Genomic DNA, 24033 nt, shown 5'->3' with positions numbered 1-24033 from the left:
ACACTTTGGCCTAGAGAGCACAGGGGCGGGGAAGAGGGGTGCTCGGTCTCGAGGAGCTGGGGGAGGCGGTGCAGAAAGAGTTCTGATTTTTTCAAACCTGCTGATGGTGCTGTCACCGCAGTTAGTGCCAGGAAGAGGCCTAACTATTAACAGTAGTTTTCTTGCAAGGTCTGAGTGTTAGAGCAGGACCTGATTAATACTACGTTGGTCTCTTTTAGAGTTTTGCAAACAACAGTAGCCACAGAATCGGCGGCGAGCCTGTTGAAAGAACCCACACCTGTATTTCACAGCACCCCGGGTGGAAATTGGATGTGAAAATGAAGCCAGACCGAGGTAAATGATTTATTTAAGTAGTTTTTTTTTCCCCTGTGCCCCATTTTAGAAGCGTTAACCTAGTTCTGTGAGAGGATCAACTCTTTGTGTATTACATACGATTACTTGTTTCTGTTCAACGTTCCAGCTGGTAAAGTAGAAAAGGGTAGGTACTTGGAAGAGAGAGTTAGGATCTACGTGGGAGGATATAGGCTTCAAGACTGAAGGAGTTTCAAGAGAGATTTTGTTGTAACTTAAAATGAAATAGTCAAGAACAGCATTTGTAACTGTTGCCACAATACTTAGTATCATTTTAGAGTTCTATTACTCATTTTAGGTAAAGTCAATCTAACTTCAATTTTAAAGAGGTTTGCAAGCTTTTTCAACTTAAGAACTTTAACTTGATAAGTTGAGAAATTTTAGTTTAAGGTTGGGTTAAAAAATACTATTTTATCATTAGTTTTGATTTTATTAGCTGATTTTTGTGCTTTAGGCAAACTAAAACATTGCATAATACTCTAGAGCCTTACTCAATATATCGATATATGGACAGTTAGGGCTATTGAAATCCCTAATGACAAGTCAATGTGTCATTTCCTTTCCAAATCTGTATTTGCAGGATTTAGGAGAATAATGTCTGCACTGTGTTTTGTAAGGACTTCGGAGGAATTGAAAACTCATTTATCAGTTTTCTTTTGATTAATGACATGGACCAAGATAAGATTTTAATATAATAGTATTTAGGAGTGAAAGCTTTTCAGTTGGAAAGGTATTTGATTTCAAGGAAGATTGTAAGAAGAGGATTCTTGTATTGTAGGGAGTTGGACTAAATGACAAAGTTCCTTTCAAATCTGAGACTTCAGGAGTGGAAATGTTCATTTAACTTCATATGAATTAGATGCTTATTTTAATTTAATTTTTATTTTTTTATAATTTTCGAGGGTATTTTTCTATTTATCTTCAGATAGAGTGGGAAGGAGGGAGAGAGAGAAACATCGATGCAAAAGAAACACATCCACTGGTTGCCTCCCGAATGACCCCAACCATGGCTGGGGACCAACTGCAACTGAGGTATGTGCCCTTGACTAGAATTGAACCCAGGACTCATTGGTCCAAGGGCCCACGCTCTAACTGCTTAGCTAAACCGGCCAGGGCTAGATGCTCATTTTAAAAAAGATATGTATTAGCCCTGGCCAGTTTGGCCCAGCGGTTGGAGTGTTCGCCTGCGGACCAGAGAGTCCCGGGTTCAGTTCCCGCTAGGAGCACGTACCAAAACCAAAAACCAAAACAAAACAAAAAAGATATGTATTAAACTGGTTACTTATCCATATTTTTTCCCAAAGTGGATTAGAAAGATAAATATTTTCTTTTCTAGTTACTCTGTGCCTTTGGAACTAGTGTCTTTTGAAATTCACTAGAAAGAAGTGGAGAAAGCCATACTTAATTTAGTGGCTTAAATTAGTTTTAAGTATTTGGCTGTTTCTTAAAATCAGCTATTTATGCATGAAGTTTTAGTAAGTATACTGCTACTAAGCAGTTTGTTTGTGTAGAATCCCAGGTTTATTTAAACTTTTAGATTACATCAGTGACATTGGAAAAATGGCATCAAGGTCAGTAATTGCATCTCAGAATAAACAAATGAAATCAAAGTCACTATTTGTTGTAGGGTGTTTTGTTGTTGTTTAAAGTTGCATTAAGGTTGTGTAAACAGTTTAAAAATATTTGCACACAAACTCTGTTTTAGCCAAAACTAGTACTAAACACAATAAAATGTTACATACTGATATAGATTATTAGGGAAAATAAATAAATTTATTCATCAAGACTCCTGAAGAAGTAACTTTTTCCCCCTCTAAAATTGTATCTTTCTTAAGCATGATGGTATAAAAATGATGGGATTGCAAATTTAGTATTGTAGTTATATTTCATAATAATAATTTGAGTCTTTAGGCCCATGGCTGGCTTTTGACTGGAACCCAGAGTAAGTAATATCTTTTACTTTGCAAAGTAGTATAGAAATACTTAAATAAACTTTTCACACAACAAATTTACTTTGCTTTGCGCAATGTGGCTTGTATTTACTGTTCTATTTCTATTTTTAAAAATTGCTGTCACAACCCATTGAACTGATTTCTTGACCTGCAGTTGGAAAGGCACAGTTCTGGGCAACACTTATCTAGACGACAGTGATAATTTATTTTTTCTACATTGGTGTCTAAGAAACTTTTCTCTATGAGTGTATTTTCTGGGTAATTGAAACTTGAATCTTTAAGTGCCAAAAATATTTTCAGTTATAATCATGATATGTGGGCAGATCTCTAAAATAGTAATGCTTCCTTGCCTTAAAAAAAAAAAAAAAAAAAAAAAAAAGATATATAGAATTAGTGTAGTTTAATCTTAACGATAAAGGGGCATTGTAAGATTTTTATTTTTCGGTCTCTAGCTTAAACCACTTTAGCAGATTTTTGTTTTTTAGATTTGATTTTAAATTCTCATGCTGTCAACAGTTTTTGTTGCTAATACTATGCTTATTCTTGCCTCCTTTTTATTTCACGGTTTTAAGTCTCTGGGCTAGAGAGCTGGACAACCACCATGCTCAACACGGAGTTCTCTATAAAATGAGAGTAAATAGGAAAGCCCTTCAGATGTTCACTCAGAATCAGAGTAAAGTGTAGAATTCTAATGTAGAAAGTTTGAGACATTGGCTTAGTGAGATACAGCTGTGCTTCAGAGACTTTCTAAATAAGTACAACATGATTGGGTGTGATGGTTGGCTAGTTGAAAAAGTCAGTTTAAGTGAGAAATTATTAAAAAAAACAAACAAACACCCTTAATTTTTTCACCTATCTTTTGATGTAAGATCAGGCCCTTTGGGGGGGTGAAATGGGACTCTTTTTCAGAGTTAGATATGATCTTTTTTGTATAAACCACACCAGTAATGAATACCTAGTTTTGATTTTTTAAGTGCAATAAGACTTTGTAGAGCAATCTTGAGGGTAGCTTCTTCTGAATTTTAAATTTTAAAAATTATTTTAAATGTTTAATACAATTTTTTAGGTGTTAGGTGTCTTATATACATATATTCTACAGGAATTTGTTTTGGGGGAAGAGGGAGTATATGTTCACCAGAATTATGTTGATCAAAGTAGGCTTTCTCCAAAGCATTCAACATAGTTTTCGCTGAAATAACTTTTTTTTTTTGCACTTATTTCATTGGTTTATATAATGTTTACTTATTTATTTATTCCTCACCCGAGGACATTTTTTTATATTTTGTTCAGATAGAGTGGGAGGAAGAGAGAGAGAGAGAGAGAGAGAAACATCGATGTGAAAGGGACACATCGAGTGGTCGCCACCCACACGACCCAACTAGGGCCGGGGACAAACTGCAACCAAGATACGTGCCCCCAGTGGGAACCGAACCCGGGTCTCTCCAGACTGCAGGCCAGCGCTCCAGCTGCTGAGCCAAACCGGCCAGGGCAATATTTAAATAAATTAATTTTGGGTGGCATAAACAGATTTGGGAAAAAACACCAGATGCTAGTTAAACATACAACTCTACTAGTGGAAGTAAAAGCATGCAGGCAACTAGAAAGTACAGTAAGCCCTCACTTAATGTCATGGATAGATTCTTGGAAATTGCAACTTTAAGCAAAACAATGTATAGCAAAACCAGTATTACCATTGGCTAATTGATATAAACAAGAGTTAAGTTCCTATGGCATATTGCTAGTCACAAAACCATCACCGAACTTTTAAATAAAGACTTCAAACACTTCTAATATTAAACATTGAAGTAAATGTGAGCTCTACATACATTTAAGAAGATTAATAAAAACAAGGAAGATAAAACAAAAACAACAAAGAAGATAATTGTTTTCCAACCCACTTATTCCAGTTCAGGGTCGCAGGTGGCTGGATCCTTTCCCAGCAGCTCAGGGCACAAGACAGGAACCACCCTGGACCTGACTCCCTTCCACTGCAGGATGCATCATACTCAGTCTGGGACAATTTATTTTTTATCTATTATTATTTTTTTTAATCCTCACCCAAGGATATTTTTCTATTTATCTTCAGATAGAGTGGGAGGGAGAGAGAGAGAGAAACATTTATGTGACAGGGACACATTGACTGGTTGCCTCCCGAATTACCCTGACCAGGGCTGGGGACCAACCAAAACCGAGGTCCGTGCCCTTGACTGGAACTGAACCCAATTTAGATATGTCATTCACCTCACATGCACATCTTTGGAATGTGGGAGCAAACTAGAGGAAACCCATGAAGACATGGGAGAACATGCTAATTCTACACAGTGTCCCATTCAGAAATAGATTTTTTTTCCTCGTCAATGTTATAATGAAACATTTCCAAGGATCTGCTGTACCGTATTAGCTATTAGTGTCTTTTAGTGTGCTTTTATGGAGGGTATGGAAAGTATTGGTCAATCTTGCTAGCTGGTTAAGAGAAAGGCAGGTGAGCCTCTACCATACTTTCTGATAATCAAGATGTTACTGTATAGTGCAGTGGCTACATTTCACTATAGTCCCGAGTATTTTACTACTGTCTGAGGTAAATAATTTTATTTTTATTTTATTTTTAAGCAGTTACATAACATTACTTGGGCAATACTGCCAAAGAGGACACTTTCATGTTATTAGCACAGGCTTTGGAACCAGACCTGTATTCGTATCCTTGTTACATTACTTACTAGCTATGTATTCCTCATCAAATTACTTAATCCCCGGGAGTCTCAGGTTCTTTGTCTGTAAAATGGGGATAATTCCAATTTCTCATAGTTGTTAGAGTGAAATATGACAGTGTTTGGCACAGAGATATAAATTAAATGATAACCTTGGTCATGTTAAACAAGATGGATGCTTATATGTTAGTTACAAAATATGTTCAACCAAGGTAAGGAAATAATCAAATGTGCAATAATCTAACACTATTTTGTTTTGTTTTATATTCATAGTGTTCAACTTGCTAAGGCTCAAGCAGATTTAATCGGCTTTTAATATATAGTTATGAGATAATATAAATACTAAAAGATGCTTGCCATATATGTAACTTATGTCTTTATATTGTCATTTGTTATTATTATAGTTTAATTGCTTTATGTAAGAGGTCACAATGGATGGACTAAGCTTCCTAGGAATAGTGTTTTCGAGGATGTTAACTGCTGAGTAAAGCTGGGCAGCTGGAAAGGTTACATAACATTACTCCATCTGTATTCAAGTTTGTCAAGTTTGGACCTGGTCATAGACATGTATTGAATATGTACAGTGTTTCAAGAGAAGTCCAAAGTGTGATCTTCATGTAGAAGTAATTAAAACATTATATTGTGTTATAAATGTATGGTATTTCTAATTATATTTGTTTTTAAATAAAGTGTTTTTTCCTATGAAAACATATTTCAAAATAATGGAACATAACCTCACATTTTTATTTCAAAAGTTCCCAAAGTTTCAAAGTCTTAAGTTTATGGTATTGTACAATAATCTGAGAAGAACCAAAATCTTTTTATTTATTATTATTATTATTAAATATGTTTTTATTGATTTTTTTTTTTAGAGAGAGAGGAAGAGAGATAGAAACATGGATGTGTGACAGAGACATCCATCGGCTGCCTCCTTCTTGCCCCCTACTGGGGATGGAGCCTGCAACCCTGGCATGTACCCTGAGCAGGAATCGAACTGGGACCTCTCAGTCCATGGGATGACACTCAATCCACTTAGCCACACTGGTCAGGCAAAATCTTTTTTTAATTAAAAAAAAATATTTTTTTTTCTTTGTTGATTTTAGAGAGAGGGAGAGGGAGAGAGAGTTAGAAACATCAATGAGAGAGAACATAGATTGGCTGTCTCCTGCATGCCCCCCACCAGGGATTTGGCCCACAACCTCGGCTGTGCCCTGTCTGGGAATCAAACTGGTGACCTCTTGGTGCATGGGTTGACGCTCAACCACTGAGCCACACCGGCTGGGCTCTGGCAAAATCTTTTTAATTTAAAAGATAAATGTCAGTTTGCTATGCATTATGTTTTGGTTAGACTGTTTTTTCATCAGACATTTTTAGAGTGTTATGTGAGCTTATTAACTTATGAAAGATAAAGGCCTATAAAATCTAGTAAATCATCAATAAATAATTTAAACATACTGTGTTTCACTTCACGTTGCAGACTGTTTATGATTCTTAAGTTAAAGCTATTTGTGCAAAACCTATTCCACAAGCAAAATACCAATTTTATTTTTTTGAGGTTAAAACAGAAACAAGTGCTGTCCTAGTGTTTATCCCTGCTATAGATTGAATGTTTCCCCCAAACTTTACATGTCAAAATCCTAACCCACAAGGTGGGTGGGAAGAGATGGAGGCTTTGGAAGGTGATGAGGTTGTGAGGGTGGAGCCTTCATGAATGGTATTAGTGTCCTTATAAAAGAGGCCCAGGAAAACTTCCTCATCCCTTTAACCATCTGAGGATATAGTGAAGAGACAGCCATCTACAAGGAAACCAAATCTGCTGGCGCCTAGATCTTAGATTTCCCAGCCTCCCGAACTGTGACAAATAAACTTCTGTTGTTTATAAGCCACCTAATTTTTTTCTTATTTATTTTTTTGATATTTTTTATTTTTAAAAATATTTTTATTGATTTTTAGAAAGAGAGGAAGGGGGAGAGAGAGAGAAATATATATGTGAGAGCAGAATATAAATCTGCAGCCTCCTGTGTGCCCCCTACTGGGGATCGAGCCCACAACTGGGGCATGTGCCCTGACTGGAATCGAACCATAGACCTCTTGGTGCAGGGGATGACACTCAATCAACTGAGTCACACCTGCCTAGCTCTTTTGTTTTTTATTGAATTTATTAGGGTGACATTGGTTAATAAAATTGTATAGGTTTCAGGTGTTCAATTCTAGAATATATCATCTGTATATTATATTGTGTATTCACCACCACAAATCAAATCTCCTTCCATCACTGTTTATCTCTCTATACCCTCTTCGACCTTTCTTCATCCTCCACCCTTTCCCTCTAGTAATCACCATACTGTTGTTTTGTATATGTGAGGTGTTTTGTTTGTTTTAAATTGATTTTAGAAAGGAAAGGAGAGAGAGAGAGAGAGAGAGAGAGAGAGAGAGAGAGAGAGAGAGAGAGAGAACATTGATTGGTGGCCTCCCGCACATGCCCCAGGCAGGAATTGAACTGCAGCCTGGGTATGTGTCTTGATTGGAATGGAAACCTGCCATGTTTTGGTGCAAGGGATGATGTTCCAGCAAACTGAGCCACACTGGCCAGGTTTTTTTTTTCTTTTTTTTTTTTGCTTAATCCCTTCACCTTTTTCACCCAGCCCAGCAACCCAGCTTCCCCTCTAACAGTTGTCAGTCTGTTCTCTATCTGTGAGTCTGTTTCTGTTTTGTTAGTTTATTTTGTTCATTAAATTCCACATATGAGTGAAATCATATGGTACTTGTCTTTCTCTGACTGGCTTATTTCACTTGTAATACTCTCCAAGTCCATCCATACTGTCACAAAAGGGTATGATTTTCTTCTTCTTTTTATTCTTACCCTCATCTGAGGACATTTTTCGATATTTTGTTTAAGATAGAGTGGGAGGGAGGGAGAGAGAGAGATAAACATTGACATGAAAGGGACACATCAAGTGGTTGCCACCCGCATGACCCAACTAGGGCCAGGGACAAATTGCAACTGAGGTACGCGCCTTTAGCGGGAACTGAACCCGGGTCCCTCTGGACCGCAGGCCGACACTCTTAACAGCTGAGCCAAACCAGCCAGGGCAGATTTTCTTCTTTTTTACAGCTGAGTAGTATTCTATTGTGTAATGAACCACAGCTTTTTATCCATTCATCCACTGATAGACATTTGAGCTGCTTCCAAATCTTGGCTATTGCAAATACTGCTGCAATGAACATAGGGGTGCATATATTCTTTCCAATTAGTGTTTCAGGTTTCTTCAGATACATTCCCAGAAGTGGAATTGCTAGAGCATAAGGCAATTCCATTTTTAATTTTTGAGGACACTCCATACTGCTTTCCACTGTGGCTGCACAGTGTGCATTCCCACAAACAGTGCACTATGGTTCCTTTTGTTCCACATCCTCACCAACACTTGTTGATTGTTGATTTTTGGATGATATCCATTCTGACAGGTTGAGGTGATATCTCATTATGGTTTTAATTTGCATTTCTCTGATGATTAGTGACATTGAACATCTTTTCATATGTCTCTTGGCCATCTGTATATCTCTTTGGAGAAGTGTCTCTTCAGCCACCTAGCTTATGGTATTTTGTTATAGCAGCCCAAATGGACTACAATACCTCCTTTCTGATTATATTAATAGTTTAGGCTTCAGTCTTAGCATTGCAGTGGCTTATGAACTTACCTATAGTTTAATGCAACCCTGTTAACCTCAAACAGTTCCTTCCTGGTCAATTGAAATAGGAGGAAAGAAGTGGTAAGGATTAGAAAAAAAAATAGCAAGGGAATTAGCTGCATTGCTTACTTGCTAAAAATAGTTCATTGTCAGCCAATGTAAATCAAACAATAGAAATGATAGATTTTGGGAGAAAATAAAAGAAATGTTGGCTAGATTAAATAGAGTAGCTTTTTGCTAACTTCCCAGGTGAAGATGGTGGTGGTAGTATTAATTATAACAGCTAATACTTGTCAATACTATGTGCTAGGCACTGTTCCAATTAGTTTGCATATATAACTCATTTAATCCTCATTGTTGCTCAAGGAAGTAGATGCTATTGTCATGTCGGTAAATGAAACTGAGTCACAGAGAGGAGTTTGGTAACTTACCCAATGTTACACAGCTAATAAGAGGGTTATCCTGGATTTGACATAAGCTCAAGTACATGCTCTTAACCCTCTGATTGACAGCAGTAACTTTTGTTAAAATATAAAATATTGGGACCACATTGGTTTAAAAATAGGCTTGAGGAAAACTCAGAACAGATTTGCTAAGTAGCATGATCTTGTAAAACTCCTTATCTTCTCTATTTCACTGCTTCTTCATCTTTATAGTGGGGGAAGTAATAGTATTTTTTTCTTTGGGTTATTTTGAGGATTAAATATGTTAATGTATGTAATGTGCTTAGAATAGTGGCTGGTACATGGTAAATATTCAAAAGTGAGCTGCTATTGTTGTTGGACATATTCTAAATTAAGTCGTCAATCATTTTGGAAAAGCGGGAGGATAAAAGGTTAACTTAGCTGTACGTGTTTTGTATACTCACTGTAATCTCAAGTCAAAAACTGGCTACTGTTGGTGTGCCATTCATTTGCATTGATGGGTCTTGACATATCAGTAGCTGTCAAATATTTTGCTGGCTTGATACAACTTCTGAGATTCAGATACTAAAGAGATTGACATAGAGTTTCCTTGTGTATATTTTTGCTCATCATTCATTAAGAAGGAAATGACTCAGTGGATGGAACACAGTCATTGGAAGGCAGAATTGAGAGGCAAATGTGTATGTAGGAAGAGTGATTTAAAAGTTGATTTCCCTTGCGCTGGCCAGATGGCTCAGTTGGAGCATTGTCCTATACACTAAAAAGATTTCGGGTTTGATTGCCAGTCAGGGCACATACCTAGGTTTCGGGTTCCATCCCCCATCAAGGTGTATATGGAAGGCAGCTAATCCATCATTCTCTCTCCCTTCCTGTCTATATAATCAATTTCAAAAACATATCCTTGGGTGAGGATTTTTTTTAAAAAGTTGGTTTTCCTTTCAAAAAGTGAAGTCCTGGCTGGTTTGGCTTAGTGGTTAGAGTGTTGGTCCGCCGACCAAAGAGTCATGGGTTCGATTCTGGTGAAGGGCACATACCTCAGTTGCAGTTAGTCCCCAGCCCTGGTCAGGGTTGTGCGGGAGGCAACCAGTCTATGTGTCCCTCTTACATTGATGTTTCTCTCTCTCTCTCTCTCTCTCCCTCCACTCTGTCTGAAAATAAATGGAATAATATATCCTCTGGTGAGAACTAAAAAACAAACACACACAAACAAAGTGAAGAAACCTTGAGGCCTGAGCATTCTGCATTGTTAAATGAAGAACATATATATTGATTCTTTTTTCCTTCTCAACTTTGTATCTAATTATGCTAATGTTTAACACCCCCCCCCCCATTTTAGAATAAGGACTTTGAAAACCAAGGGAATATTAAACTTAGAATAACTTAATACTGACTTTTTTGTAATAAAAAAATAAAAATTGTAGTACAAGGGATCCACACACAAACATTTGGAGAAGCACTCTGCCCTCATTCTTCCCGTCTAAGTTTGTTCAGATTTGGGAGCCATTCTGTCACTTAAAGGTTTTCTCATCCGAGACATGTATTGAGCTCAAAGTGTTGGTTCAGAGCTCAGATGAGATAATGTGTCAGAGAACTCTCTAAGCTGTGAAGTGCTGTATACGTGTTGACTAGTTTACCTATGGGCAGGAATTTTTTTTTTCAGGCTTTATGATTTTTTTTCCTTTATTGATTCAAAAAAATTTTTTTTCTTTATTGATTTTTAGAGAAAGAGGAAGGGAGAGGGAGAGAGAGTTAGAAACATCGATGAAAGTGAACATTGATTGGCTGCCTCCTGCATGTCCCACACTGGGGATCTGGCCTACAACCTGGGCATGTGCCCTGACTGGGAATCGAACCAATGACCTCTTGGTGCATGGGTTGATGCTCAACCAATGAACCACACTGGTTGGGCTGGGCAGGAACGTTTGTATAGATGAGCAGGGGGCCAGATGCTTCCAAGTCCTGCCAGCTGCATTTTAGTTGGGGCCACTGTCTAAAAATACTCATTCACACAGCCTGATTTTTATTATTTTTAAAGTTTTCCTTTGTTGTCCTGACATACCAGCTAGAAACTTATTTAGATTAATAAATGTATATTTAGTTACACATGTTTGAGAACTATTGAAATGATGGCTGTACTCTGATATAAAATTAGCTCAAACGGGTCCTTCTTAGTAACATGCTGTAATGTAGGAAGAGTTGATACCCTAGGGCCTAAGGCTTTACAGTTTAACTTAGAAATTCTAACTTCAGTGCTTACCAGCCAAATGACCTTGAGGAAATTACATAACCTGTCTAAACTTCAGTTCTTTTTGTTCTAACACCATCAACCGTAAGGATTGTGGGAGAGACCGAGAACTTATGGTTTAGCACCTAGAATATACCTGGCAAAGGGTAGGGACTGGTAAATCCTTTACTTCCAAGGGTACACAACTTGGATTAGCCACACTGAGAAAATGAGTCTTTCTTTCTTCCCTCTCTCCCTTTCTCTCCCTCCTTCCCTCCTTTCCTTCCTCCTTCTTTCCTTCCTTCCTTTTTCTTTTTTTCTACTAACAGAAACGTATACACTTTATTTAACATTTATAAGGAAGATCTAAAGAAATGGGTAAACCTGAGAGTTTTTTTACTAGGTTTGATGAAGGTTGGTGAGTTGTGGGAAAATGTGATAGATATAAGCTAAGGGAAGTAAACTAAGAGAAAATTAGCAAGACCTGTTTATTCAGATTCCTTTAGGCTTCCCTCTGCCTTTGGAGATAAGAATGCTCCTTTCCTCTGGGTATAGAGAGGGCACCTCTCACAGGAGGGTCTTATGACCTGCTTCAGGGGAGATGGAGGTTGTCACAAAGTCATTCTAATACCTGCCACAGAAAAGAAAGTGTTTCAATGCTCTGTTGGGAAAGCCAGTCAAAACAGGCATAACGGACCAACAGACCCGTATTGTGTCACTCTGAAACACATTCTGCCACATACAACCAGAGGAACTGAAAACTGGCATTAAGCTATACACCTGTGACGCACATGCAGTGTGAGAGGGAAAGTAGGTAACTCGAGCACACCAACTATTTCTGGGCAATAACATATCATAATCAGCACTCAGACCAGCGCTAGGCAGAGAGATTGGGGTTGGGCTGGACACTAGAAGGAGGTTGATGAAAAATATAAGAGGGGTGAGATAGTGCCCAAAATTGCTTTTTTCTTTATTTCAGAACTTACCTAGGATTGATTCAGTAGAACATGGCCCTTCTGCTTATGTGACTCAGGATTTAGACTTGTCTCTGAATGCTGCAAGTAATGACCATTACAGGTTAAGAAAAGTTCGGTAGGCTAGTAGTCTAGGAATCTAGTCACAACTCACATTATTTATAAATAATATTTATTCCAAGTATGACCATTATTTACCTAAAAACATATCCTTTTGGGAATACAACCAATTTGTAGTTGGGAATTAACATTTTAAATTAATATGAACTTTCCATTTCTTAATTTTCCCACTTAAAATCAGGCCATTTAAAAACTTGATCCTGACATCTAGGAAATATTTTTACATTTTTAAACCAAATCACCAATTTTCCTTTGTGAAGAGATATCATGGTTTGTCACATGATAGTGGGTCATTTCTACTTAAATTTATAATAGAGAATGTGTAACTTTAGTACTTACTCTTGGCAAATTGCTTTTTGTTTTTGAGGTTTAGGTTTAAAATTAATTTTAGGTTAAAGCTTTATATCATATTTGGTATACTTGATGATATACAAGATACTGATATACAAGAAATTCTGATTTATTCATTTTGCAAAAGATTTGGCCATAAGGATATTTAAAAAATGTACCTACTTTGTTTGCTCTGTAATTTAATTTACATATTATTTTTTAAAATTTCAAATCCACAGAAAAGTTGGACTCATACAAGTAATATCCAAATACCTTTTCATAGATTGATTGTGAACATTTTACTGCTTTTGTTTTATCTCTTACTAGATAGGTAGGTAGATAGGTAGATTAGATAGACAGAGGTTTCTTATGTTTTTTATTTTTATAATTTGAGAGTACATTGCAGCATCATGACATTTCAATCCCGTGTACATGGAGCCTGCTAGCATCAGCACATGAAAACTGATGTACATTTTTTCCCAACTTTGCATCAAGTTGGGTGCTTGAAGTCAGCAATAGTGGCAATATTTATATCATGGAAACTGACATTGCAACAAACCAGAGCTTTTTTCTCTGGAGCCAGCTGTTTAACATTTATTATCACACACTGTGCATATTCTCTAACAATAAGAACTTTCTCCCACATACCTGCAATTCAGTATCACACTCCAGAAATCTAATGCTGACGCAGTACTAATATCTACTGTGCAGTTTACATTCACATTTCTCTAGTCATCCCAATATTATCTTTAGTCACATCGCCCTTTAAGGAAGTAAGTTGCTTCCTGTTACAGAAATGGAGTTACACTCACGTTGGACTACATTTCGAAAGGTTTTAGAGTATACTGTAAGAACAGGTAAAGGTGGAAGTGAGTAAAATTACTAGCTTTTGAGAAAAAGCAATTAGGTCATATAAAATTGAGAGTTAATTAAGATTTTTAGCAGTTTTTCCTTATTCTGTTTGGTTGTACTCCCAAAAGGATACGTTTTTAACTGAATAATGGTTATACTTGGAATAAATATTATTATTTATAAATAATGTGAGTTATGACTAGATTCCTAGACTACTAGCCTACCAAATTTTCTTTTAGAAAAACATTATTTGGACAAAATGGATTTAAGAGAAATAGAGTATTGATGAAATTTCAAGTTTTTTTTCAATTGAAAAGGAATTATATTTGGATTGGAAGAATTATATTTTTAATCCTAAAGCTTTAGCCATCTCTCTGACTTCATTTCTTAGTATTCTAAGGTTCCTTGCACTTTAAAAAAAAATTTTTTTTTCTTTATTGGTTTTAGAGAGAGAGAAGAAGGGAGAGGGGGAGAGAGAGAGAGAAAGAGAGAGACATCTATGAGAGAGAACATCGAATGGCCACCTTCTGCATGCCCCTCACTGGGGATTGGGCTCACAACCTGGGCATGTGCCCTGACCAGGACTTGAACCGGCGACCTCCTGGTGCATGGGTCGACGCTCAACCACTGAACCACACTGGATGGGCCCTCCGCTTGCACTTTGAACACAGTGATCTTTCTGTTCTTCAGTCATCACAAAGACATTGACACTGTGGGGCCTTTGCATTTACTGTTGTTTTTGGGAATACAGATTCATGGCTGCATCCTTTATTTCATTTGACTTTCTGCTGGATTGTCACCTCCTCAAAGAAGGCTTCCTGATCATCCTATCAGGAAAGAGTACTGCTGTTCTCTCTTGACTCTGCATTCGTCTTCCTTATAGTCCTATCTCTGCTTAACCTGATGTTCTTTGTTTATTTGTTTTTCTCCCCAATAAGAATTTAAGCTTCATAAGGATAGGGACTTAGTGACATTTGTTCACTGCTGTTTCCCTATGTGTGGACTGGTGGTTGGCATTTAGTAGCTGCTCAATAAATATTTATTGTTAAATGACTGCTTGCTTGCATTTTAGCATCTTTGTGGTGAAGCCTTAAGTTATTATGACTGGAAAATGTTATGCATTCTTTTCTGTGATTTGTTGGCTTTGTAACCCTAAGTATTCTCTAGTGTCGGTTTTTGTTTCTAAATGGGGATATTTATGTCCACTTCTCAAGGTTATTGGGAGATCAAATGAGATAACTATACAAACAAACATAATGCAAGACATTTGATAACTGAATAAATGGTAAAAAGTAATGTCTACTATCAGAGTTCATAGGGAATGATTAATTTCAGCTGGGGTGATTAATTTCCGGGCAGAGGCTGTCTTTTGGCAGAGTCAAGCAGCTGGATTGAGCCTTAAAAGACAGGTATGATTGGGATAGATGGACATTTATAGAGTTTGAGAGGGAAAGTACTGGAATAGAGGACATTCTGAACAATTAAGATGTTCAGGGTATAGCACGTAAACGAATATGAATTGGAGGGATTGTTTCTCAATTTTCCCTTTGACACCATTCTTTGTAATATATGAGAAATTAGTGTTTTCCTTTTATGGAAATCTTGGGAATAGTAATATAGCATACAATACTGACAATACCGTAGCTATTGTTTTATGATACTCTTGTCAGTCATAAATTGCACTATTTATTATAAAATATCTGTGTTATAAAACAAATACAGGGGAGAAAAAGAGGATGAAGTTGGAGATTCCTTCCATCATTTCAGACTATTGCTAGCAAAAACGTAATAAACTCTGTGGGATTAGAGGCCCTTGTATCTTCCAAGATCACAAGTGTTATGAGAGCAAGGAGATCCCTTCAATGCTGATAAAATTTCCTAGCTATATTAAAGAGAGAATGGACTCATATCTTCTCTATTACCCAACCAGATAAACACTTTCACACCAGAGCTTCAAGAAAAAAAATTTTTGGCCATAGGAAGTATTTGTTCAGTAAAAGAGCACAAAACAGGAAATCAGTCTTAGAGTCTATCATTTATAATTCCTTTCTTAAAAATTGTTTCTCTGGGAATGTGTGTTCTTAAGTTGATATACTTACTATTCAGAAGGTAGGATAAGGAACATACCTATGTCTTTGAGGAAGAGTATTCAAATCTTAGTAATTACTGTGTTGATTGAATGTTAGTGCCCAGGCATATTTCTGTGTCCAGTATATAACAATCCTGGCCTGTGCTTTTTCTTGTAGCTTATCTTGCAGAGTTCAAGTATCTGCTAGGGGACTCTGAATGGCTAACAATGAAAGAAAGAAAAAAAAATTCTAGGTTACATGGAGGTACAGATTTAATTCCATTATGAAGAGTTTAAGACATGAAAATGCTATTATTATGCTGAAATTACTCTAAAAATCATGGTATTGCTAGCAATGAGAGTTGGAAAGTTCCTTAGAGATTGTCTCTTTCATTTTTACCGTTGAGAAAACATAAAGCCCAGAGAAAAAAGTAATCTGTTCAACTACAGAAGTAAAACTTGAATTTCCTGTTAGCCAGTTGAGTATTTTCTATATTTTACTACCTCTAGCAAGAGCACAGAGCACAGTTACCTCTAAGTTCTGGCACCAGAAATGATATAATGGTCATCTAGCCTTCCTTAAGGAACTTGAAAGAAACAAAGGCTAGGTGGTTATATTTTGAATTGTTCTCTAGTTAATATATCCAGGGTGGGGCAAAAGTAGGTTTACAGTTCATATGGAAAACACTATAATAATAAATAATTATACAAGTGCTCTGGACAATGTGGCTCAGTTGGTTGGAGCATCGTCCTGTACACCAAAAGGTTGTGGGTTTGATTTTGATCCCTGGTCAAGGTATATGCAGCAGGCAACAATCAATGTTTTTTCTCTCTCTCTCTCTCTCTCTCTTGCTTTCTCTCTACCCCCCTTTCTCTCCCTCTACAGTCAGTAAAAAATCCCTAACTCATGTGGCTCAGTTGGTTGGGCATCATCCCATGCACTAAAAGCTTGCTGGTTCCATTCCCCTTCAGGGCACATGCCTGGGTTGTGGGCTCAATCTCTGGTAGGGAGTGTGCAGGAGCCGATTGATGTTCTACTCTCACACTGATGTTTTTCTTTCTCCCTCTCCCTTCTTCTCTCTAACAAAATCAATAAAAATATTTTTTAAATAATAAAATAAAATAAAGTCCCTGGGTGAGAATTAATAATAATGATAAAATAATAAATTGTGTCGTGCACTCACAACTGTAAATCTACTTTTGCTCCTGTATGTGCTGGAAATAAAATGATGAGCAAGAACTAACATGGCCTCTGGCGTGTGCAACTTGTAGTCAAATGTAGTCTTTCCTGACTTTTTTCCAGAGTCAACAGACAAATCAGGACTGGAAGTTACCATGTGCTGTTTTGGAAGAGGCACAAGTGGGGAGCAGGGGAAGTAACCTAAGAGAAGAGTATCAGATGGCCTGCACAGACTTGCAGAACTCCCACATTCCACTATTCTTTTGTTTGTGGTGGTCTCAAATAGTTTTGGTTTGAGTGTGTGTGTACGTGCTGTTTTGCTTTGTTTTTGAGAATGAGGAGTGGAAATTTATTCTCAGTGAGTGCATGTTTCAAGTGAGGTGCTCAGTTCACGAGGCCTTATTGATTTTTCCCCTCTAGGCAGTGTAGCTGAAAACTTCCTGGTCTAAAAGGTTAGAAACTATGGAGATGGTCACATCATAAGTACTTTCCCCTGCTTGCTGGGTAAAATGATTGTATTAACGGAAATTGTGTTGTAAATAGAGAGCTTTGATAGAAAGATTGACTGTAGCATTTGTGTGAGAAAAAAGAAAACTGTCTCCCTCTACACAAAAAGGTGTTATATTCAGTGGACATATTCCTTTGGAATCTGTACGTCTGTGACTCTGGTAGTGTAGTGTCAGCTCTAGTAAAGAAAGGTTTGTAGAACTGAGTTATGGCAGCCTGTGAGGTGTGTGAATTCTGTTTGTAAATCTTTAGCTATTTATTTATTTAATATTTTAATTAAGTTTTTTAGAGAGAGAAGGGAAGCGAGAGGGAGAGAAAGAAACATGGATGTGAGAGTGGAATGAACATGGATCAGCTGTCTGGATCAGCTGTCTCCTGCACGCCCTGACCAGGAATCAAACTAGCAACCTTTTGGTGCATGGGACAATACCCAACTAACTAAGCCACACTGGCCAAATACTTCTTTATCAAACTCTATTTAATAAAAATAGAAATATCAACCTTGAATATATGCTTTTGAAGCACATGTTGGTTGAACGTGATAAGGTGAAACCAAATACCTATTTGGGACATTGTAGGGGATGGTGATAACTGAGAAACAGTTATCACATGAAACAGTGGCTTTGATTTTTATTTATTTATTTTTTTTTACTGCCACCCTGGCAGGGTGGTGCAGCTGGTTAGAGTGTCCTCCCAAGCACCAAAGTGTTGCGGGTTCAATTCCCAGTCAGGGCACATACCCAGGTTTCCGGTTTGATTTGTGCATATAAAAGGCAACCTTTCGATGTTTCTCTCTCCCCGCTCCCTTCCTTTCTCTCTAGAATTAGTGAAAAACATATCCTTGGGTGAGGATTAAAAAAATTGTTTTTTGACTCTCACAATTATAAAGAAAAATGATGTTGCCTCCCTATAACCACACTCCTTTTCCCCCAAAATAGTCTTTACTTAATCTTGCTCATGAAATGGTGGCTGGTGTTTTTCTTATTTTATTTAAAAAGAAAATGATAGTCCCAGCATCTTTAATTTCACAGCACATTTAATCCTACAGAATGATTGATTTGGCATTTAGAACTAGAATGACTTGGGTTTGAGTTCTGGTTTTGTCACTTGTATGTAAGTTTGATAAAAATACTTAACTTTTCTGGGCTTCAGTTTTCTCATTGGTTAAAACTGAGACAGCGTATTCATTTTATAGGTTTTTTTTTTTTTTTTTAATAACATAACCCGAGTTAATTGGTTGCGCCAGGCAGTTAATAAACACATAATCAATGACTATTTTGATTCTCTCCAAAGTTTGTTAGTTTAGGGGATTGAGAGTGATAATAATGGTGAATCTTCTTCAGAGGGGAACTAATTCATTTTTAGATACATTGGAGTTTGAGGTGTTATAGGTAGCCAGAAGAGTTTAGTCATATCATTTGGAAACAAGACTCTATGAAATAGTCTGAGATTAGCAAATTTAAAAAATGCAGGCAAGTAGAGTATAGAACTTCGGGGACTCAATGATTGAGTCTTTTTTTTTTTTTTGCATTTATCTTTAGATAGAGTGGGAGGGAGAGAAGGCGGAAGAGAGAGAGAGAAACATCGATCTGAGAGAGACACATCGAGTGGTTGCCACCCACACGACCCCAACCAGGGCCGGGGACAAACTGCAACCGAGGTACGTACCCTTAGTGGGAAGTGAACCCCAGACTCTCTGGTCTGCGGACCGATGCTCTAACTGCTGAGCCAAACCAGCCAGGGCTGATTGAGTCTTTCTTTTTTTTTCATTTTTTGTTCAGATAGAGTGGGAGGGAAGGAGAGGAAGAGAGAGAGAGAAACATCGATGTGAAAGGGACACATTGAGTGGTTACCACCCACATGACCCAACCAGGGCCGGGGACAAACTGCAACCGAGGTACATGCCCTTGTACATGCCCTTAGCGGGAACCGAACCTGGGTCTCTCTGGATCGCAGGCCGACGCTCTAACTGCTGAGTCAAACCAGCCAAGGCTGATTGAGTCTTTCTTTCTTTTTTTTTAATCCTCACCCGAGGACACTTTCCCATTTTTTTGTTCAGGTAGAGTGGGAGGGAGAGAGAGGAACAGAGAGAGAGAGAGAAACATCGATGTGATCGAGTGCCTGCCACCCCCACGACCGACCAGGGCCGGGGACAAACTGCAACTGAGGTACGTGCCCTTAGTGGGAACCGAACCCGGGTCTCTCTGTACCGCAGGCTGACGCTCCAACCGCTGAGCCAAACTGGCCAGGGCATGATTGAGTCTTTCTTAAAGCTATATGAGGTTTACTTAAATCCACACAACTGGTTTACTTTTTCAGTTTTCTCCTAAAATTCTCCAAAACTTAAAATACACAATTTGTCATTTGTATGACTATTGATGTGATTTATAGAGGTAATGACATCTACCAATGATATGTAGATATGGGAAAAAAACTACACTTGAAATTAACTAGGTAAACCCACCAGCTGCTTTAAACTCTTCATCTAAAGAATATTCTTTTTTTTGCCCTGGCCGGTTTGGCTCAGCGGTTAGAGCGTCCACCTGTGGTCCAGAGAGACCCGGGTTCGGTTCACGCTGAGGGCATGTACCTCGGTTGCAGTTTGTCCCCGGCCCTGGTTGGTCGTGCGGGTGGCAGCCACTCGATGTGTCCCTTTCACATCGATGTTTCCCTCTCTCTCTCTTCCTCTCTCTCCCTCCCACTCTGTCTGTACAAAAAATGGAAAAATGTCCTCGGGTGAGGATAAAAAAAAAAAAAAAAAGAATATTCTTTTTTCATAAAGTTATATTGATCTAATGGGACAGGTAACTGTAGCATACGTTATCTCCATGAGAATACTTATAGTAAAACATTTTATCAGAATAAAAATATTCGTGATTGGTTCTAGAATTACAAGTGAATCAAGCATATTAGTCTTTACACTGTAATAGCAAGCGATTAACAATATCCCAGAACATGTCTTGAAAGGAGTATAGGGAAAGGGAAAGGGTGTAGGTAAAGGGAAACCCATGTGCATCTTGGCACACATTTTATGTAATAATGGTGATATTAACTTATAAAGACTATATAGGCTATTAAAAGTGAATTCTTATACCTGATCTTGATACTTATTAAATCTGACTTGTGTGTGTACAAGATATTATTAGACAAAGCATTTGTCTAGTAGCTTAGATTATAAATAACCGCTGTTCTAGCTCATTTTAAACAATGTAGTATGAACGATGCCAAAAAACAGGCTAGAACATTTTCTTCTCTCCAAGATCGTAGATTTTGTAAACAGGACTCTGCTCCTGGAACTAATCTAGGTCATTATAACCCAAATCTTTTGAAAGATGAGAAACCCCAATTAAGACTCTTAGTTACTTCTTAGTATTTTAAAATGAAGAGGTATTTTAGCTCTTAGAAACACAGTATTCTTGGATTGTTGTTTGGCCACTTGGCTTATTTGTGCCATGTTATAATGAAATATAAATCACTGAGTAATTTCAGCAATAATGATTGCTAGGAATCTCCATGGGAATGGAAATTAATGTGATTTATTATGGCTTAATTTATCCCAGTACTGATCTAACAGCATACCATTTTGGTTTTGAATAAAAAGTGATTTAATGAGAAAAACTATAAATTTCCCAAACTGATAACAATGTTAAATTTAGCTATTGTTTAGTCTTTCTTGCAAAGTAGTTATTGAGCTGTGAAGTGTGTTGTTAAATGTGACATATTTAAGAAACCTAAAAATACCAGTGTCATAAAAATCTTTCTTTGGCAGTCAAATTTCATCCCCATTGTTATTAATATGGGATACTGTTAACGTATCACCTTTTATGTGTTGGATGGGTGCAAATCTGTGTGTGTGTGTGTGTGTACACCCATGCACATTTACACTTTATTAACATCTTTGCACTTGATGTTTGCCTAGAAAAAGAGGACACTTAAATTACTTAAGAGCCAAATACTCAGCTAGATGGCTTATAACTCTTAAAGAAATCATTATTCCCACTTTACAGAAGAAATAGGTTCAGATAGGTTAAATAATTTGATAGTACAGCTTGTTTTGTTTTTTTTTTGGTATGTGCCCCTAGCGGGAACCGAACCTGGTCCGCAGGCCGATGCTCCAACCACTGAGCCAAACCGGCCAGGACTGGTTTGTACAGCTTGTTAAGTGGAAAGGACTTGAGCCCTAGCCTATCTGGCTCTTCTCTATTGTGTCTGCTACTTTAAGGGATCTTTCCAGTAATGAGATTAGATTTTGTGTCAACATGTTTATACTGCTGTCCCCTAGAAGACCACCAGGGATGACAATAATTCTATTAGTATAGCACATTGCTGTTTTTAAAATAATTTTATCCTATCTTATTTGATCCTTACAACATATCAACATGGCATGCAAAAAAAGGTTCCTGACTTAAACTTGAGCAATTTCAGAGAAGTGCTTGAGTTCACAAAGCTGATGAGAGGTGGAGTTTAGATTAGAACCAAGATCTGTGATCCCTGGTTTAATGCCCTTTTCTTCTTCCTTTACCTTCTCTAGACTGAGTATGTGATCTCTGCTCATAAAATAGTGAAGTTTTTCAGACTGAATCTCTTGCCCTGGCCAGTTTTGGTCAGCAGTTAGAGCATCGGCCTGTGGTCCCAAGAGACCTGGGTTCGGTTCCTGCTAAGGGCATGTACCTCGGTTGCACTTTGTCCCCGGCCCTGGTTGGGATGTGCAGGTGGCAGCCACTCAATGTGTCCCTTTCACATCGATGTTTCTCTCTCTCTTCCTCTCTTTCCCTCTCACTGTCTGAACAAAAAAATGAAAAAATGTCCTCGGGTGAGGATAAAAAATAAAAAATAAATAAAATAAACAGACTGAATCTTTTGTGTTATATAGTAATCACACTACAGCTATAGCCTGGCTCCCTGTTTAGCAGTCAAATCCTGTTTTCATTTGTTACAAGTATGATAGTTTTGAGGTGTAATGGGCTGTAGTGGTGGTTATTGAATAAGTAATAATGGGAAATATTGACTTGAGATTTCTGTATTTAAACTTTATTCTCGTGTGATGCCACATTTGCTCTATGGAAACGTATGTAAGAAAGGAATTGTTAAGGCAATGATAGTAGTGGTTAAGAGCACGCATGTTAGATTTAGGAAGACCTAAATTTGAATCCTGGATTTGCTGGCTTAGTTCTGGTTACCTGGGCAAGGAGCAGGCCGGTTTCCTCATCTGTGGGGATAGTAACTACCACAGGCCAGAGGAGATGGGTATGTAAAGAGATTAGCACCATGCCTGGCCAATGGGCCTTACATATACAGTAGCTATTTAATTATTACCTTTGATGAGTTCTTTTTTTTCTAATGACAATATTTCTTTTTGTTTAGAATGTGTCCATGATTATCTCTAAAGTATATAGTTTTCAATTATTTCTCCTGTCAGAGAATGTAGGTGATCTGAAACAATTGATATTTAAAATTATTTCATTTTATATTTGAAATATGTAGTTTAAAAAACTTATGAAAGCTTTTTTAAAAATGTTTTTATTGATCTTTTTTAGAGAGAGAGGTAGGGAGAAAGAGATAGAAACATTGATGTGAAAGAAAAAAATCAATTGGCTGCCTCCTTCACACACATACACACAGACATACACACACACATCGATTGGCTGCCTACACACACACACACACACACACACACACACACACACCACTGGGGATTGAGCCCACAATCTGGGCATGTGCCCCAACCGGGAATTGAACCCAGACCTCTCAGTCCATGGGACAACACTCAATTTACTGAGACATACTGGCAAGGCAAAATCTGCTTTCTTATTTATTTCCTTACATTATAATAATATAAGTAATTTATATGTCTTGAGCTGGTTGTTTGGAGAGCACACTTATGACCATGTTAGGTGAGATGCAAGGGAATAGGGGGTTTTTCATGGCTGGGGGTGAAGAATTAAGAACCTGGGACTATTTCATATTATTTAGATTCCTAACTTATAGACTCTTGAGATCTGCAAAGTAGATAATGTATCATTACGTTATAGCACACTTATTTATAGCTTTGTATACCAAGATGAACAAAACAGAGAGAAGCAAGCAGTTTTCAGAATTATATAAAGTGCCATTTTGAAATTTATTGGAAAACTGGCAGCACATCAGAAGCATTTCACATAAATCTCTTGGTTAGGCTTTACTTCTGAAGATGGCATGTCTCTTGGAGTGTATTTTATTCACTTATAATTACATGTTTCTGACTAAATTTAATTTTTTTCTGTAAGTTCTTTATGTATATGATGTTAACCAATTGTTTTAGATTGTAGATATGGGATATCATTAGCCTTTAATTAAAAAGTTTAAGGATTATAACTGAAAACAGTCAAAAAAACAAACTAGGGATTATATATTATTCCTTTTTTGAAAGATATAGGAAGAGGTTAATTTTTAATTATTCATCCAAAAATTTTAAAAAATTTCTTTCCTTTGTTTTCTAGTTGTGTGACTTGAGCAATCAGACTTTGGAACTTATTTTCTTATTTGAAAAATGCAAATAATGATACTTGTTCTATTTACTTCCCATAGTTGTGAAATCAAATCAAACAGTATATGTATATAAATCAGGCATGGTACTAGGTAAGTAATAACATAGACAAATATAATACCTTCC

General features: G+C 37.3%; 1 protein-coding gene across 2 annotated transcripts in view; it reads left to right on the top strand.

Moving 5' to 3' along the window:
* FAM214A (family with sequence similarity 214 member A) overlaps positions 1-24033 on the top strand; it is a 95055-nt gene that overhangs the window by 804 nt on the left and 70218 nt on the right. For both annotated transcript variants that reach the window (XM_036252875.1, XM_036252868.1), the window contains one exon: positions 219-333. In XM_036252875.1, coding sequence (XP_036108768.1) covers positions 318-333 — 16 coding nt within the window. In that variant the 5' untranslated portion in view covers positions 219-317. The remainder of the gene's footprint in view (positions 1-218; positions 334-24033) is intronic.

Source organism: Molossus molossus, unplaced genomic scaffold (genome assembly GCF_014108415.1).
Source record: "Molossus molossus isolate mMolMol1 unplaced genomic scaffold, mMolMol1.p scaffold_m16_p_1, whole genome shotgun sequence".
NCBI classification, from domain to species: domain Eukaryota; kingdom Metazoa; phylum Chordata; class Mammalia; order Chiroptera; family Molossidae; genus Molossus; species Molossus molossus.
Note: the sequence above shows the minus strand (reverse complement) of the source record. Positions and strands in the feature narration are given on the sequence as shown.